Below are 14,071 nucleotides of genomic sequence, written 5' to 3'. Positions count from 1 at the left end.
TCGAGAGTCCCTCCAGTCCCTCCATGCTTCACCATAGGGATGGTGCCAGGCATCCTCCAGACGTGACGCTTGGCATTCAGGCCAAAGTGTTCAATCTTGGCTTCATCAGACCTCTTGGTCTGAGAGTGGTCTGAGAGTCCTTTAGGAGCCATTTGCTAGAATAATGGAGGCCACTGTGTTCTTGGGGACCTTCAATGCTGCACATGTTTTTTGGTACCCTTCCCCAGATCTGTGCCTCAACACAATCCTGTCTCGGAGCTCGACGGACAATTCCTTTGACCTCATGTCTTGGTTTTTTCTCTGACATGTTCTGTCAACTGTGGGACCTTTATATAGACAGGTGTGTGCCTTTCCAAATCATATCCAATCACAAATGGACTCCAATCAATTTGTAGAAACATCTCAAGGATGATCAATGGAAACAGGATGCACCGGAGCTCAATTTCGAGTCTTATAGCAAAGGGTCTGAATACTTATGTAAATACGGTATTTCAGTTTTTTCTATAAACCTGTTTTCCTTTGTTATTATGGGGTATTATGTGTAGATTGATGAGGATTTTTTTATTTTAAATCCATTGTAGAATGAGGCTGTAACGTAACAGAAACGTGGAAAAAGCAAAAGGGTCTGAACATTTTCCGAATGCAGTGTAAATGTGAGAGGACTTGGGAACAGAAGCATATCATTTCAGTCAATAGAAATAATGGATCTGAATGACTGGGAGAGAAGAAAGAGAGTGAATATGACTAAACAAAATGTGTGAGAGAGACTGAAAGGGAAGTTCAGAGAGAGAGAGGATCAATACTGAGAAGCACTATCACACATACAGTACAAGAAAGTGATCTGTGCCCTGTAGTATTCTCTCTCTCTCTCCATTGCCCCCCCCCCCCCACCCCCACACACACATACACATAAAACATACTGTACTATACACCCAGAGTGCAGTGATCTATCCCCTGCTCTGCTCTGCTCTGCTATTGGCATGACTGCCCTGGGTGAGAGACTGCTCTGCCATGCCCTGGCTGTGCCCTCTCTGTAACCCTGTCAGACAGACACTGATCTGCTCTGGCGTCCACCAGGTACCCAATGGACCCAGTGCCCTGTCACACTGCTTTACCATGCCACCAGGCATCCACATTCAGGTGACCCCTGCTCACCCCAGACCAAACTTACTGCACCCTTCTCAGTGTGTGTGTGTGTGTGTGTGTGTGTGTGTGTGTGTGTGTGTGTGTGTGTGTGTGTGTGTGTGTGTGTGTGTGAACGAGATAGAGAGAAAGAGAGAGAGGATACCAGTTGGGCACAACAGTCTACACTCAAGTCAAAGCTCAGACCAAGATGCAGCCAGATCAATATCTTGATCTGATTGAGGAGAGAGAACTGGGGAGTGTGAGGAGAATGGTTCAGGACTGGAGTAGGCAGAGGAGTTAAGTAAGGTGGTAGGGTAGGATGGGAGTATTTATTTTGGGCTGTGTGTGTGTGTGTGTGTGTGTGTGTGTGTGTGTGTGTGTGTGTGTGTGTGTGTGTGTGTGTGTGTGTGTGTGTGTGTGTGTGTGTGTGTGTGTGTGTGTGTGTGTGTGTGTGTGTGTGTGTGTGTGTGTGTGTGTGTGAACGAGATAGAGAGAAAGAGAGAGAGGATACCAGTTGGGCACAACAGTCTACACTCAAGTCAAAGCTCAGACCAAGATGCAGCCAGATCAATATCTTGATCTGATTGAGGAGAGAGAACTGGGGAGTGTGAGGAGAATGGTTCAGGACTGGAGTAGGCAGAGGAGTTAAGTAAGGTGGTAGGGTAGGATGGGAGTATTTATTTTGGGCTGTGTGTGTGTGTGTGTGTGTGTGTGTGTGTGTGTGTGTGTGTGTGTGTGTGTGTGTGTGTGTGTGTGTGTGTGTGTGTGTGTGTGTGTGTGTGTGTGTGTGTGTGTGTGTGTGTGTGTGTGTGTGTGTGTGTGTGTGTGTGTGTGTGTGTGTGTGTGTGTGTGTGTGTGTGTGTGTGTGTGTGTGTGTGTGTGTGTGTGTGTGTGTGTGTGTGTGTGTGTGTGTGTGTGTGTGTGTGTGTGTGTGTGTGTGTGTGTGTGTGTGTGTGTGTGTGTGTGTGTGTGTGTGTGTGTGTGTGTGTGTGTGTGTGTGTGTGTGTGTGTGTGTGTGTGTGTGTGTGTGTGTGTGTGTGTGTGTGTGTGTGTGTGTGTGTGTGTGTGTGTGTGTGTGTGTGTGTGTGTGTGTGTGTGTGTGTGTGTGTGTGTGTGTGTGTGTGTGTGTGTGTGTGTGTGTGTGTGTGTGTGTGTGTGTGTGTGTGTGTGTGTGTGTGTGTGTGTGTGTGTGTGTGTGTGTGTGTGTGTGTGTGTGTGTGTGTGTGTGTGTGTGTGTGTGTGTGTGTGTGTGTGTGTGTGTGTGTGTGTGTGTGTGTGTGTGTGTGTGTGTGTGTGTGTGTGTGTGTGTGTGTGTGTGTGTGTGTGTGTGTGTGTGTGTGTGTGTGTGTGTGTGTGTGTGTGTGTGTGTGTGTGTGTGTGTGTGTGTGTGTGTGTGTGTGTGTGTGTGTGTGTGTGTGTGTGTGTGTGTGTGTGTGTGTGTGTGTGTGTGTGTGTGTGTGTGTGTGTGTGTGTGTGTGTGTGTGTGTGTGTGTGTGTGTGTGTGTGTGTGTGTGTGTGTGTGTGTGTGTGTGTGTGTGTGTGTGTGTGTGTGTGTGTGTGTGTGTGTGTGTGTGTGTGTGTGTGTGTGTGTGTGTGTGTGTGTGTGTGTGTGTGTGTGTGTGTGTGTGTGTGTGTGTGTGTGTGTGTGTGTGTGTGTGTGTGTGTGTGTGTGTGTGTGTGTGTGTGTGTGTGTGTGTGTGTGTGTGTGTGTGTGTGTGTGTGTGTGTGTGTGTGTGTGTGTGTGTGTGTGTGTGTGTGTGTGTGTGTGTGTGTGTGTGTGTGTGTGTGTGTGTGTGTGTGTGTGTGTGTGTGTGTGTGTGTGTGTGTGTGTGTGTGTGTGTGTGTGTGTGTGTGTGTGTGTGTGTGTGTGTGTGTGTGTGTGTGTGTGTGTGTGTGTGTGTGTGTGTGTGTGTGTGTGTGTGTGTGTGTGTGTGTGTGTGTGTGTGTGTGTGTGTGTGTGTGTGTGTGTGTGTGTGTGTGTGTGTGTGTGTGTGTGTGTGTGTGTGTGTGTGTGTGTGTGTGTGTGTGTGTGTGTGTGTGTGTGTGTGTGTGTGTGTGTGTGTGTGTGTGTGTGTGTGTGTGTGTGTGTGTGTGTGTGTGTGTGTGTGTGTGTGTGTGTGTGTGTGTGTGTGTGTGTGTGTGTGTGTGTGTGTGTGTGTGTGTGTGTGTGTGTGTGTGTGTGTGTGTGTGTGTGTGTGTGTGTGTGTGTGTGTGTGTGTGTGTGTGTGTGTGTGTGTGTGTGTGTGTGTGTGTGTGTGTGTGTGTGTGTGTGTGTGTGTGTGTGTGTGTGTGTGTGTGTGTGTGTGTGTGTGTGTGTGTGTGTGTGTGTGTGTGTGTGTGTGTGTGTGTGTGTGTGTGTGTGTGTATATATAACACCCGACCTGCTAGCGAAGTGCTCGATTCTGCTGTGTGTGTCTGCATGGGGTAGCTTGGGAGAGGAGCACGGCCTGGTAAAACACAGAAAAACATCATTAATACCTCTACTACTGGTACTTCGTGGTGTCTACTTCTTAAAAACGTATTGAATCCCACTCATGTACAACCAACCGCATCAAAACAGAAGTGCTCCCTTCCCCTCAACATCATAGAATACTGCCAACAAAGCTTACATCGTAATATTATTGGAAAATGTATTGCTGTCATATATATAAGCAGTCTCCCTCTCTCTGTCAAATCATGTTTCCTGTCTTCTCTGTGCCAGTCTGTCTAGCCATATGTATGTGTCTGTAGGGGTATGACTCACGTCTCAGAGTTCTCAGCCTCCAGCACCGACTGGACAGGCAGGTAGCCCCGCTGAGGGTGCTTGCTAAAGTACTGCTTCGACCGGAACTTGTTCTTCAGCGTTTTGGCAAAGTCCCGCATCTTTTCTCCTGAGGTGGTCTGCCACATGATTTAGATGAGGGGACCGGAATGGAGGAGAGGAGAGGGAAACGTGGTGGGAGGACAAGAAGACAAAGTGCACCACTTTAGAATTCGTTACACTACACATGCACGCTAGCACACACACGCACACGCACGCACACACGCAAGAGAGAGAGAGCGAGCCTTGTCTTGAACTAAATGTTCTTATAGTGCCCTGCTGCTAGTCCAGTTGTCCTGCCCCCCTCTATCTCCCTCTGACCTCACTGGACTACAGTTCTACAGTCTTGTACCCCCCCAACCCCCCCCCCCCCCCCCCCCCACTCCATCATAGAACCCAGCACCATTGGAGTCAGAGGACTGAAAAGAATATACTCCAGCCTAGCTCCACTTAAACCTTCCCCTGGTTGAAATACTGCCCTGGGAGAAATCATTTGGCACATAGCTCCCTACCATATCCCACAGCCCCGCATTGATTAGAGCTGAAATAGTGAGCTAGTGTGACATCCACACTCTCTTAAAGGGGCAACCAGCGATTGCTAAATCCATATTTGGACTTTTAAATGAATGAAATATACACATTGATTCTTGAAGAATCTAACTTAAAAATGCCTCTTGGTCTTAGTTCAACTGTCGTACCCCATCAGAACCTGAAAAATAAGCTTGTTTTAGTCCATTGCTTGTAAACAATGTAATTCTTAACAAACACTGTATGGGAGAGTGGGGTATGTTGAGAAAATTTTTACATTCCGCATTACTATGTCAAGGGAAATATAAACTCAGCAAAAAAGAAATGTCCCTTTTTCAGGACCCTGTCTTTTAAAGATAATTGGTAAAAATCCAAATAACTTCACATATCTTCATTGTAAAGGGTTTAAACACTGTTTCCCATGCTTGTTCAATGAACCATGAACAATTAATGAACATGCACCTGTTGAATGGTCGTTAAGACACTAACAGTTTACAGACGGTAGGCATTTAAGGTCACAGGTATGAAAACTTAGAGGCCTTTCTTCTGACTCTGAAAAACACCAAAGAAAAATGCCCAGAGTCCCTGCTCATCTGCGTGAATGTGCCTTAGGCATGCTGCAAGGAGGCATGAGGACTGCAGATGTGGCCAGGGAAATAAATTGCAATGTCCGTACTGTGAGACGCCTAAGACAGCGCTACAGGGAGACAGGACGGACAACTGATCATCCTCGCAGTGGCAGACCAAATGTAACAACACCTGCACATGATCGGTACATCCGAATATCACACCTGCGGGACAGGTACAGGATGGCAACAACAATTGCCCGAGTTACTCCAGGAACGCACAATCCCTCCATCAGTGCTCAGACTGTCCACAATAGGTTGAGAGAGGCTGGACTGAGGGCTCAGCAGGTCCTCACCAGACATCACGACGCCTATGGGCACAAACCCACTGTTGCTGGCCCAGACAGGACTGGCAAAAGTGCACTTCACTGACGAGTCATGGTTTTGTCTCACCAGGGGTGATGGTCGGATTCATCGTTGAAGGAATGAGCATTACACCGAGGCCTGTACTCTGGAGCGTGATCGATTTGGAGGTGGAGGGTCCGTCATGGTCTGGGGCAGTGTGTCACAGCATCATCGGACTGAGCTTGTTGCCATTGCAGGCAATCTCAACGCTGTGCGTTACAGGGAAGACATCCTCCTCCCTCGTGTGGTACCCTTTCTGCAGGCTCATCCTGACATGACCCTTAAGCATGACAATGCCACCAGCCATACTGCTCGTTCTGTGTGTGATTTCTTGCAAGACAGGAATGTCAGTGTTCTGCCATGGCCAGCGAAGGGCCCGGATCTCAATCCCATTGAGCACATCTGGGACCTGTTGGATCAGAGGGTGAGGGCTAGGGCCATTCACCCCAGAAATGTCTGGGAACTTGCAGGTGCCTTGGTGGAAGAGTGGGGTATCATCTCAAAGCAAAAACTTGCCAATCTGGTGCAGTCCATGAGGAGGAGATGTACTGCAAGTACTTAATGCAGCTGGTGGCCACACCAGATACTGACTGTTACTTTTGATTTTGACCCCCCCATTGTTCAGGGACACATTATTCAATTTCTGTCTGCCACATGTCTATGGAACTTGTTCAGTTTATGTCTCCGTTGTTGAATCTTGTTACGTTCATACAAATATTTGCACATGTTAAGTTTGCTGAAAATAAAAGCAGTTGACAGTGAGAGGACATTTTTTTGCTGAGTTTAGTATTCTTTCAAACAAAGATCTCTACATATATTTCATAATGTTGTGTATCCCTCGAAATAATCAGAATTCATGTAAACATAACAGATTGGAAAGCATATCTTGTCCAAAAAACTTATGCCGTGGGTGACGGTGTCCTGTGACAGTGGGTGATGGTGCTGGTAGGTAAAGTTTAATTCATGGAATGGGGGTGTGGTGTATTGTACATCTTCAATGTATGCCTACATTCAGATATAAAGCTCTCTCTTCAATATCACTTACCCTTCTATTTCTTGACCAGTTGTCTGGGACAGAGATGTTGTTTTCAATTTATAGGCAAGTTTTCTGCATTTGAGGCTACTCAGGCCATGAAACTGGTCCTCAAGATTCTTCATATGTTTAGCAAGCTCAGACACCATGTTATCAGATAAGACCTTGTGTGCCTCTGCTACTCTATCAGAGCCTCTCACACAGGTACATGTTCATTTTCTTTGATATCAAAGTACCTTTTCAGTGTCATTCAGTATATTTTCTCATCCCTTGCTGCTGCTCGAATGGACTTCTTCCCTTCTCTCACTTCATTGGCTGCTCTCTCAAGAACCTCAAGGGGGGCTAGACCCCTGCTTTTTTTACATTTATTTTTTACATTTGTATACATACAGTGCCTTGAAAAAGTATTTCAAATCAAATCAAATCAAATTTTATTTGTCACATACACATGGTTAGCAGATGTTAATGCGAGTGTAGCGAAATGCTTGTGCTTCTAGTTCCGACAATGTAGTAATAACCAACAAGTAATCTAACTAACAATTCCAAAACTACTGTCTTGTACACAGTGTAAGGGGATAAAGAATATGTACATAAGGATATATGAATGAGTGATGGTACAGAGCAGCATAGGCAAGATACAGTAGATGGTATTGAGTACAGTATATACATATGAGATGAGTATGTAAACAAAGTGGCATAGTTAAAGTGGCTAGTGATACATGTATTACATAAGGATACAGTCGATGGTATAGAGTACAGTATATACGTATGCATATGAGATGAATAATGTAGGGTAAGTAACATTATATAAGGTAGCATTGTTTAAAGTGGCTAGTGATATATTTACATCATTTCCCATCAATTCCCATTATTAAAGTGGCTGGAGTTGAGTCAGTGTCAGTGTGTTGGCAGCAGCCACTCAATGTTAGTGGTGGCTGTTTAACAGTCTGATGGCCTTGAGATAGAAGCTGTTTTTCAGTCTCTCGGTCCCAGCTTTGATGCACCTGTACTGACCTCGCCTTCTGGATGATAGCGGGGTGAACAGGCAGTGGCTCGGGTGGTTGATGTCCTTGATGATCTTTATGGCCTTCCTGTGACATCGGGTGGTGTAGGTGTCCTGGAGGGCAGGTAGTTTGCCCCCGGTGATGCGTTGTGCAGACCTCACTACCCTCTGGAGAGCCTTACGGTTGAGGGCGGAGCAGTTGCCGTACCAGGCGGTGATACAGCCCGCCAGGATGCTCTCGATTGTGCATCTGTAGAAGTTTGTGAGTGCTTTTGGTGACAAGCCAAATTTCTTCAGCCTCCTGAGGTTGAAGAGGCGCTGCTGCGCCTTCTTCACAATGCTGTCTGTTTGAGTGGACCAATTCAGTTTGTCTGTGATGTGTATGCCGAGGAACTTAAAACTTGCTACCCTCTCCACTACTGTTCCATCGATGTGGATAGGGGGGTGTTCCCTCTGCTGTTTCCTGAAGTCCACAATCATCTCCTTAGTTTTGTTGACGTTGAGTGTGAGGTTATTTTCCTGACACCACACTCCGAGGGCCCTCACCTCCTCCCTGTAGGCCGTCTCGTCGTTGTTGGTAATCAAGCCTACCACTGTTGTGTCGTCCGCAAACTTGATGATTGAGTTGGAGGCGTGCGTGGCCACGCAGTCGTGGGTGAACAGGGAGTACAGGAGAGGGCTCAGAACGCACCCTTGTGGGGCCCCAGTGTTGAGGATCAGCGGGGAGGAGATGTTGTTGCCTACCCTCACCACCTGGGGGCGGCCCGTCAGGAAGTCCAGTACCCAGTTGCACAGGGCGGGGTCGAGACCCAGGGTCTCGAGCTTGATGACGAGCTTGGAGGGTACTATGGTGTTGAATACCGAGCTGTAGTCAATGAACAGCATTCTCACATAGGTATTCCTCTTGTCCAGATGGGTTAGGGCAGTGTGCAGTGTGGTTGAGATTGCATCGTCTGTGGACCTATTTGGGCGGTAAGCAAATTGGAGTGGGTCTAGGGTGTCAGGTAGGGTGGAGGTGATATGGTCCTTGACTAGTCTCTCAAAGCACTTCATGATGACGGAAGTGAGTGCTACGGGGCGGTAGTCGTTTAGCTCAGTTACCTTAGCTTTCTTGGGAACAGGAACAATGGTGGCCCTCTTGAAGCATGTTGGAACAGCAGACTGGTATAGGGATTGATTGAATATGTCCGTAAACACACCGGCCAGCTGGTCTGCGCATGCTCTGAGGGCGCGGCTGGGGATGCCGTCTGGGACTGCAGCCTTGCGAGGGTAACACGTTTAAATGTCTTACTCACCTCGGCTGCAGTGAAGGAGAGACCGCATGTTTTCGTTGCAGGCCGTGTCAGTGGCACTGTATTGTCCTCAAAGTGGGCAAAAAAGTTATTTAGTCTGCCTGGGAGCAGGACATCCTGGTCCGTGACTGGGCTGGATTTCTTCCTGTAGTCCGTGATTGACTGTAGACCCTGCCACATGCCTCTTGTGTCTGAGCCGTTGAATTGAGATTCTACTTTGTCTCTGTACTGACGCTTAGCTTGTTTGATAGCCTTGCGGAGGGAATAGCTGCACTGTTTGTATTCGGTCATGTTACCAGACACCTTGCCCGGCTGCACCGCCTCGGATAGCGTCTCTCCAGTGAGCCACGTTTCCGTGAAGCAAAGAACGTTACAGTCTCTGATGTCCCTCTGGAATGCTACCCTTGCTCGGATTTCATCAACCTTGTTGTCAAGAGACTGGACATTGGCAAGAAGAATGCTAGGGAGTGGTGCACGGTGTGCCCGTCTCCGGAGTCTGACCAGAAGACCGCCTCGTTTCCCTCTTTTTCTGAGTCGTTTTTTTGGGTCGCTGCATGGGATCCGCCCCGTGTCCTGTTTGTAAGGCAGAACACAGGATCCGCGTCTCGAAAAACATATTCTTGGTCGTACTGATGGTGAGTTGACGCTGATCTTATATTCAGTAGTTCTTCTCGACTGTATGTAATGAAACCTAAGATGACCTGGGGTACTAATGTAAGAAATAACACGTAAAAAAACGGCCATCTCTGTCGGCGCCGGAAGTAGATCATTCATCCCCCCTTGATGTTTTTCCTATTTTGTTGCACTACAACCTGTAATTTAAATGGATTTTTATTTGGATTTCATGTAATGGACATACACAAAATAGTCCAAATTGGTCAAATGAAATGTAAAAATGACTTGTTTCAAAAAAAGAAAGAAAAAAAAGTGGTGTGTGCATATGTATTCAACCCCTTTGCTATGAAGCCCCTAAAAAACCTTCAGAAGTCACATAATTAGTTAAATAAAGTCCACCTGTGCTCAATCTAAGTGTCACATGATCTCAGTATATATACACCTGTTCTAAAAGGCCCCACAGTCTGCAACGCCCCTATGCTAGGGGCACCACAAAGCAAGAGGCACCATGAAGACCAAGGAGCGCTCCAAACAGGTCAGGAACAAAGTTTTGGAGAAGTAAAGATCAGGGTTGAGTTATAAAAAAATATCCGAAACTTTGAACATCCCCCGGAGCGCAATTTAAATCCATTATTAAAAAATGAAAAGAATATGGTACCACAACAAACCAGCCAAGAGAGGGCCACCCACCAAGACTCACGGACAAGGCAAGGAGGGCATTAATCAGAGAGGCAACAAAGAGACCAAAGATAACCCTGAAGGAGCTGCAAAGCTCCACAGTGGAGATTAGAGTATCTGTCCATAGGACCACTTTAAGCGGTACACTCCATAGAGTTGGCCTTTACAGAAGTGTGGCCATAAAAAAAGCCATGCTTAAAGAAAAAATAAGCAAACTAATTTGGTGTTCACATATGGAAGAAGGTATTCTGGTCAGATGAGACAAAAATGTTGCTTTTTGGCTATAAAGGAAAGCGCTATGTCTGGTGCAAACCCAGCACCTTTTATCACCCTGAGAACACCATCCCCACAGTGAAGCATGGTGGTGGCAGCATCATGCTGTGAGGATGTTTTTAATCTGCAGGGACTGGGAAACTGGTCAGAATTGAAGGAATGATGGATGGTGCTAAATTCAGGGAAATTCTTGAGGGAAACCTGTTTCAGTCTTCCAGAGATTTGAGACTAGGACAGAGGTTCACCTTCCAGCAGGACAATGACCCTAAGCATACTGGTAAAGCAACTCTCGAGTGGTTTAAGGGGAAACATTTAAATGTCTTGGAATGGCCAAGTCAAAGCCCAGACCTCAATCCAATTGAGAAACTGTGGTATGATTTAAAGCTCGCTGTACACCAACGGAACCCCTCCAACAAAAAGGAGCTGGAGCAGTTTTGCCTTGAAGAATGGGCAAAAATCCCAGTGGCTCGATGTGCCAAGCTTATAGAGACATACCCCAAGAGACTTGCAGCTGTAACTGCAGCAAAAGGTGGCTCTACAAAGTAGAGGTGAATAGTTATGCATGCTCAAGATTTCAGTTATTTCTTGTTTGTTTCACAATAAAACATATTGTGCATCTTTAAAGTGGTAGGCATGTTGTTCAAATCAAATGACCCCCCCCCCCACCCCCAAAATAAATATATTTTAACTCCAATTTGTAAGGCAACAAAATAGGAAAAATGCCAAGGGGTGAATACTTTCGCAAGCCACTCTAGGGCATGATGATGTCTGCTATGTAACAATACAAATTCACTATCTTGAGTTCATATACATGACACATTGCAAAAATACTGTTCATATTACGCATAGTGACCATTGGCTCAACTTACTCCAAGGCAAACATTTTGACTACATTAGCCACACAGCTACAAAGATGCACTTTCATGAAAGGTTTAAGACCTCATATTGTATCTTTGGAGACCCCAACTACTGTATAAAACAATCTTAAAATGATCTACTTTGATTTAGATACAAGCATCATGAAACCTATAACCCAATAAATTGATTAGAGAATTTTATTTTATTTTTTATTTTTTTCCTAACTTCCATGTGGTTTCAACCTTCAGACTCCATAAAATGATGACTTCTCCCTAAATATTTGGTCATATAATTAACTTTATGTATAACCTCCTAGAAAAAGGGGTGGCTCAATTTACCCCACACTCCCCTACAACCATATCAGATGCCAATGTGGATATAGGCCTATACCTGTAAATCCATTCCTTTGTTGCACACGGTTTATCACATGTTCAATTTGTTGGATAATGAGTGTGAATAGGCATATCATATAGGATTATTCTATACTTTTTTAATAAATTAATTAACAAGCAAAAGATAAAATTCATGTAGGAATCCATAGGTCTACACATTTGATTGACAAAGTGTAAGCTTCATTAAGGTTTTTGAAATCATTCATTTCCAGACAATTCATTTTGGGGGTCAGAATATTCAAAAACAGAAAAGTATTAGATTAAACTAAATAATTTAAATATGATATACTTGAATTAGTCATATTCTTGTTTTGAATGTGACGAATGAAACGCTTGAATATGAAACCGACTCATACACAGAAAAGGTTTCTTTCAGGTTTCTGCTTAGTTATTGCTGCTGTTAGGAAGTAAGATACTTAAAGAAGGGATTGAGTCCATTTGGATGTAATTTCTTACTCCTTATAACACACACACACACACACACACACACACACACACACACACACACACACACACACACACACACACACACACACACACACACACACACACACACACACACACACACACACACACACACACACACACACACACACACACACAGATCTATTTTGCAAAACCATTCCAGTCAGTTCAATTATGAGTTTGTCTGAGACCTTGCTTCTTGGCATTCCAGCACACTCCCTCTGTCCAACACAATTACAGCAGAGCTATGGAGCAAGCAGGCAGGTCTATACTGGTGCAAAGCACCCTGGGATAGGCCTCCCTGGACACCAAGATGGCTGGAGCGTTGGCTGTCCCGCTGGCCTTCCCACACTCCCTGTGGGATTTGATCCACAGCTCAGCAAAGCGGCCTGGATTAGCCCCACACACCTTTGTGGAGGGAAAGAATATCCAGACCTCCCTGCATTCACTGAAAGGGTCTTAAATCACTCTAGTGCGCCAGCGGCCGCCCGTCAGCTAATCACCCTCTCCAAGTAATTTTTTTGCAATTAAGCAGCTTTTCCCTCCCCGGTCGGCCATGTCAGAGGTGTTTGCACTGAGCCGGAGTCAGAGAGAATGGTGGTTCTGTGCCATCTGTCAAAATGTGATAGATCAGTCAGTTGGTGTGTGATCCCCGAGCGGAGCGGCTTCCAGCCCTCATAGTTTGTTTGATAACCGGGGAGGGTTCAGTTCTGTGGTACTTTTCCATTAGGATAGCAAGGCCCTACAGGAAACATGCAAGTGTTATCAACGTTTTGCTGTTGTATTTGGCTGTATTGCTTTCCAATGTTTTCCAATATTAGGTGTAACCTTCTAGATCACACTTCCTATGATCTGTATTGCTTCTCCTCAGGACACTTATAACACGGCTAATCCTGATTTAGTTCTGAAATGAGTTATTGGAAAACCATATGCAGGACATGTAGCTAAGTAGCCAAACCCTGATCTATTGATTGGGTGTGAATGTTCTGGCAGTGAGAGCATCGGTAGTGTGCTGTTGGCCACCGTCAGCCCCGGCTAACCTCTTCCTAAATATTTGGGCACATTACATTTGGTGTATAGTTTCCTAGAAGCAAGGGGTGGCTCAAGTAGCCACTTGTCTCAACTTACCCCACTTTCCCCTATAGCCTCAAACCATGGTTAAAACTATAATTGTTATCTTGTATGGTCAGTCCTTGCATTAATAGCTCTGTCTATGGATTTGAGAGTGGTTACATTTCCCCAACCCCATCCCTCATCTTTTTACCCAAACAGTGGAGGGGGTGACGCTTTGTTATTGTTTGAACTGCAGATTGTCCCTTTAAGATGGTAGGTTAGCGCGTAGTATAGGCTGCGTCGGAAATGGCACCCTATTCCCTGTACAGTGCACTACTATGCAGTACTAGGTGCACCCTATTCCCTGCACAGTGCACTACTTTTTTAAATATTAATAGGGTGCCATTCGTGAGGCAGCCTGGGTGTAGTACTCCTTCTTACTGGGGTGTAGTACTCCATGATGGGGTAGTGGAGCTTCTTTCCCTTGGTGGTGCGTCCTGTGAGGAAGCACGTCTGGCAGATGTCCACGTTGAATTGTTTAAGACTGCGGTACCTGTCAGGACATATCAGCAGAACGGAAGACCATGTCACAGTCAGTAACATTAGAGAGGTCTTAGCAATAGCTCTATCCTCAAACTAGATGGGGTTTTTTTTTGCGTGTGCATATAGTATGTGTGTCACACATCCACCTTTATTAATCTCCGATAGAGGTACAAATGACCCACCTGAATCCCTTGATGGGGCACTGTTTACAGATGTAACACTTGGCCTGGTGCTTGGCGGACTCGGCCACAGCCACACGCTGCAGAACAGCCAGCCACACTACAGATTGAGGCTCCAGACTCATCCACTCCAGGAAGTGTGATACCTCGATGGCTAGCTTACCTGGGGCCTACGGGAGGAAGAACATAGGAAACATCATACCAGAGTAACTTATGTTTGTTTGTTCTCCTGTTTGTTTGTCTGTAAAAATGCTATTATCTAG

The 14,071-nt window shown here is 45.7% G+C and overlaps 1 protein-coding gene across 1 annotated transcript in view; it reads right to left on the bottom strand.

Annotated features, from left to right (window-relative positions):
• LOC110487725 (dystrophin-related protein 2) overlaps positions 1-14,071 on the bottom strand; it is a 230,300-nt gene that overhangs the window by 14,842 nt on the left and 201,387 nt on the right. The window contains exons 16-19 of the mRNA XM_036942883.2: positions 13,812-13,978; positions 13,528-13,639; positions 3,869-4,005; positions 3,507-3,572 (exon numbers count right to left, since the gene is read on the bottom strand). Coding sequence (XP_036798778.2) covers positions 3,507-3,572; positions 3,869-4,005; positions 13,528-13,639; positions 13,812-13,978 — 482 coding nt within the window. The remainder of the gene's footprint in view (positions 1-3,506; positions 3,573-3,868; positions 4,006-13,527; positions 13,640-13,811; positions 13,979-14,071) is intronic.

This window comes from Oncorhynchus mykiss, chromosome 14 (assembly GCF_057628025.1).
Source record: "Oncorhynchus mykiss isolate SJ-2025 chromosome 14, ASM5762802v1, whole genome shotgun sequence".
NCBI lineage: Eukaryota > Metazoa > Chordata > Actinopteri > Salmoniformes > Salmonidae > Oncorhynchus > Oncorhynchus mykiss.
Note: the sequence above shows the minus strand (reverse complement) of the source record. Positions and strands in the feature narration are given on the sequence as shown.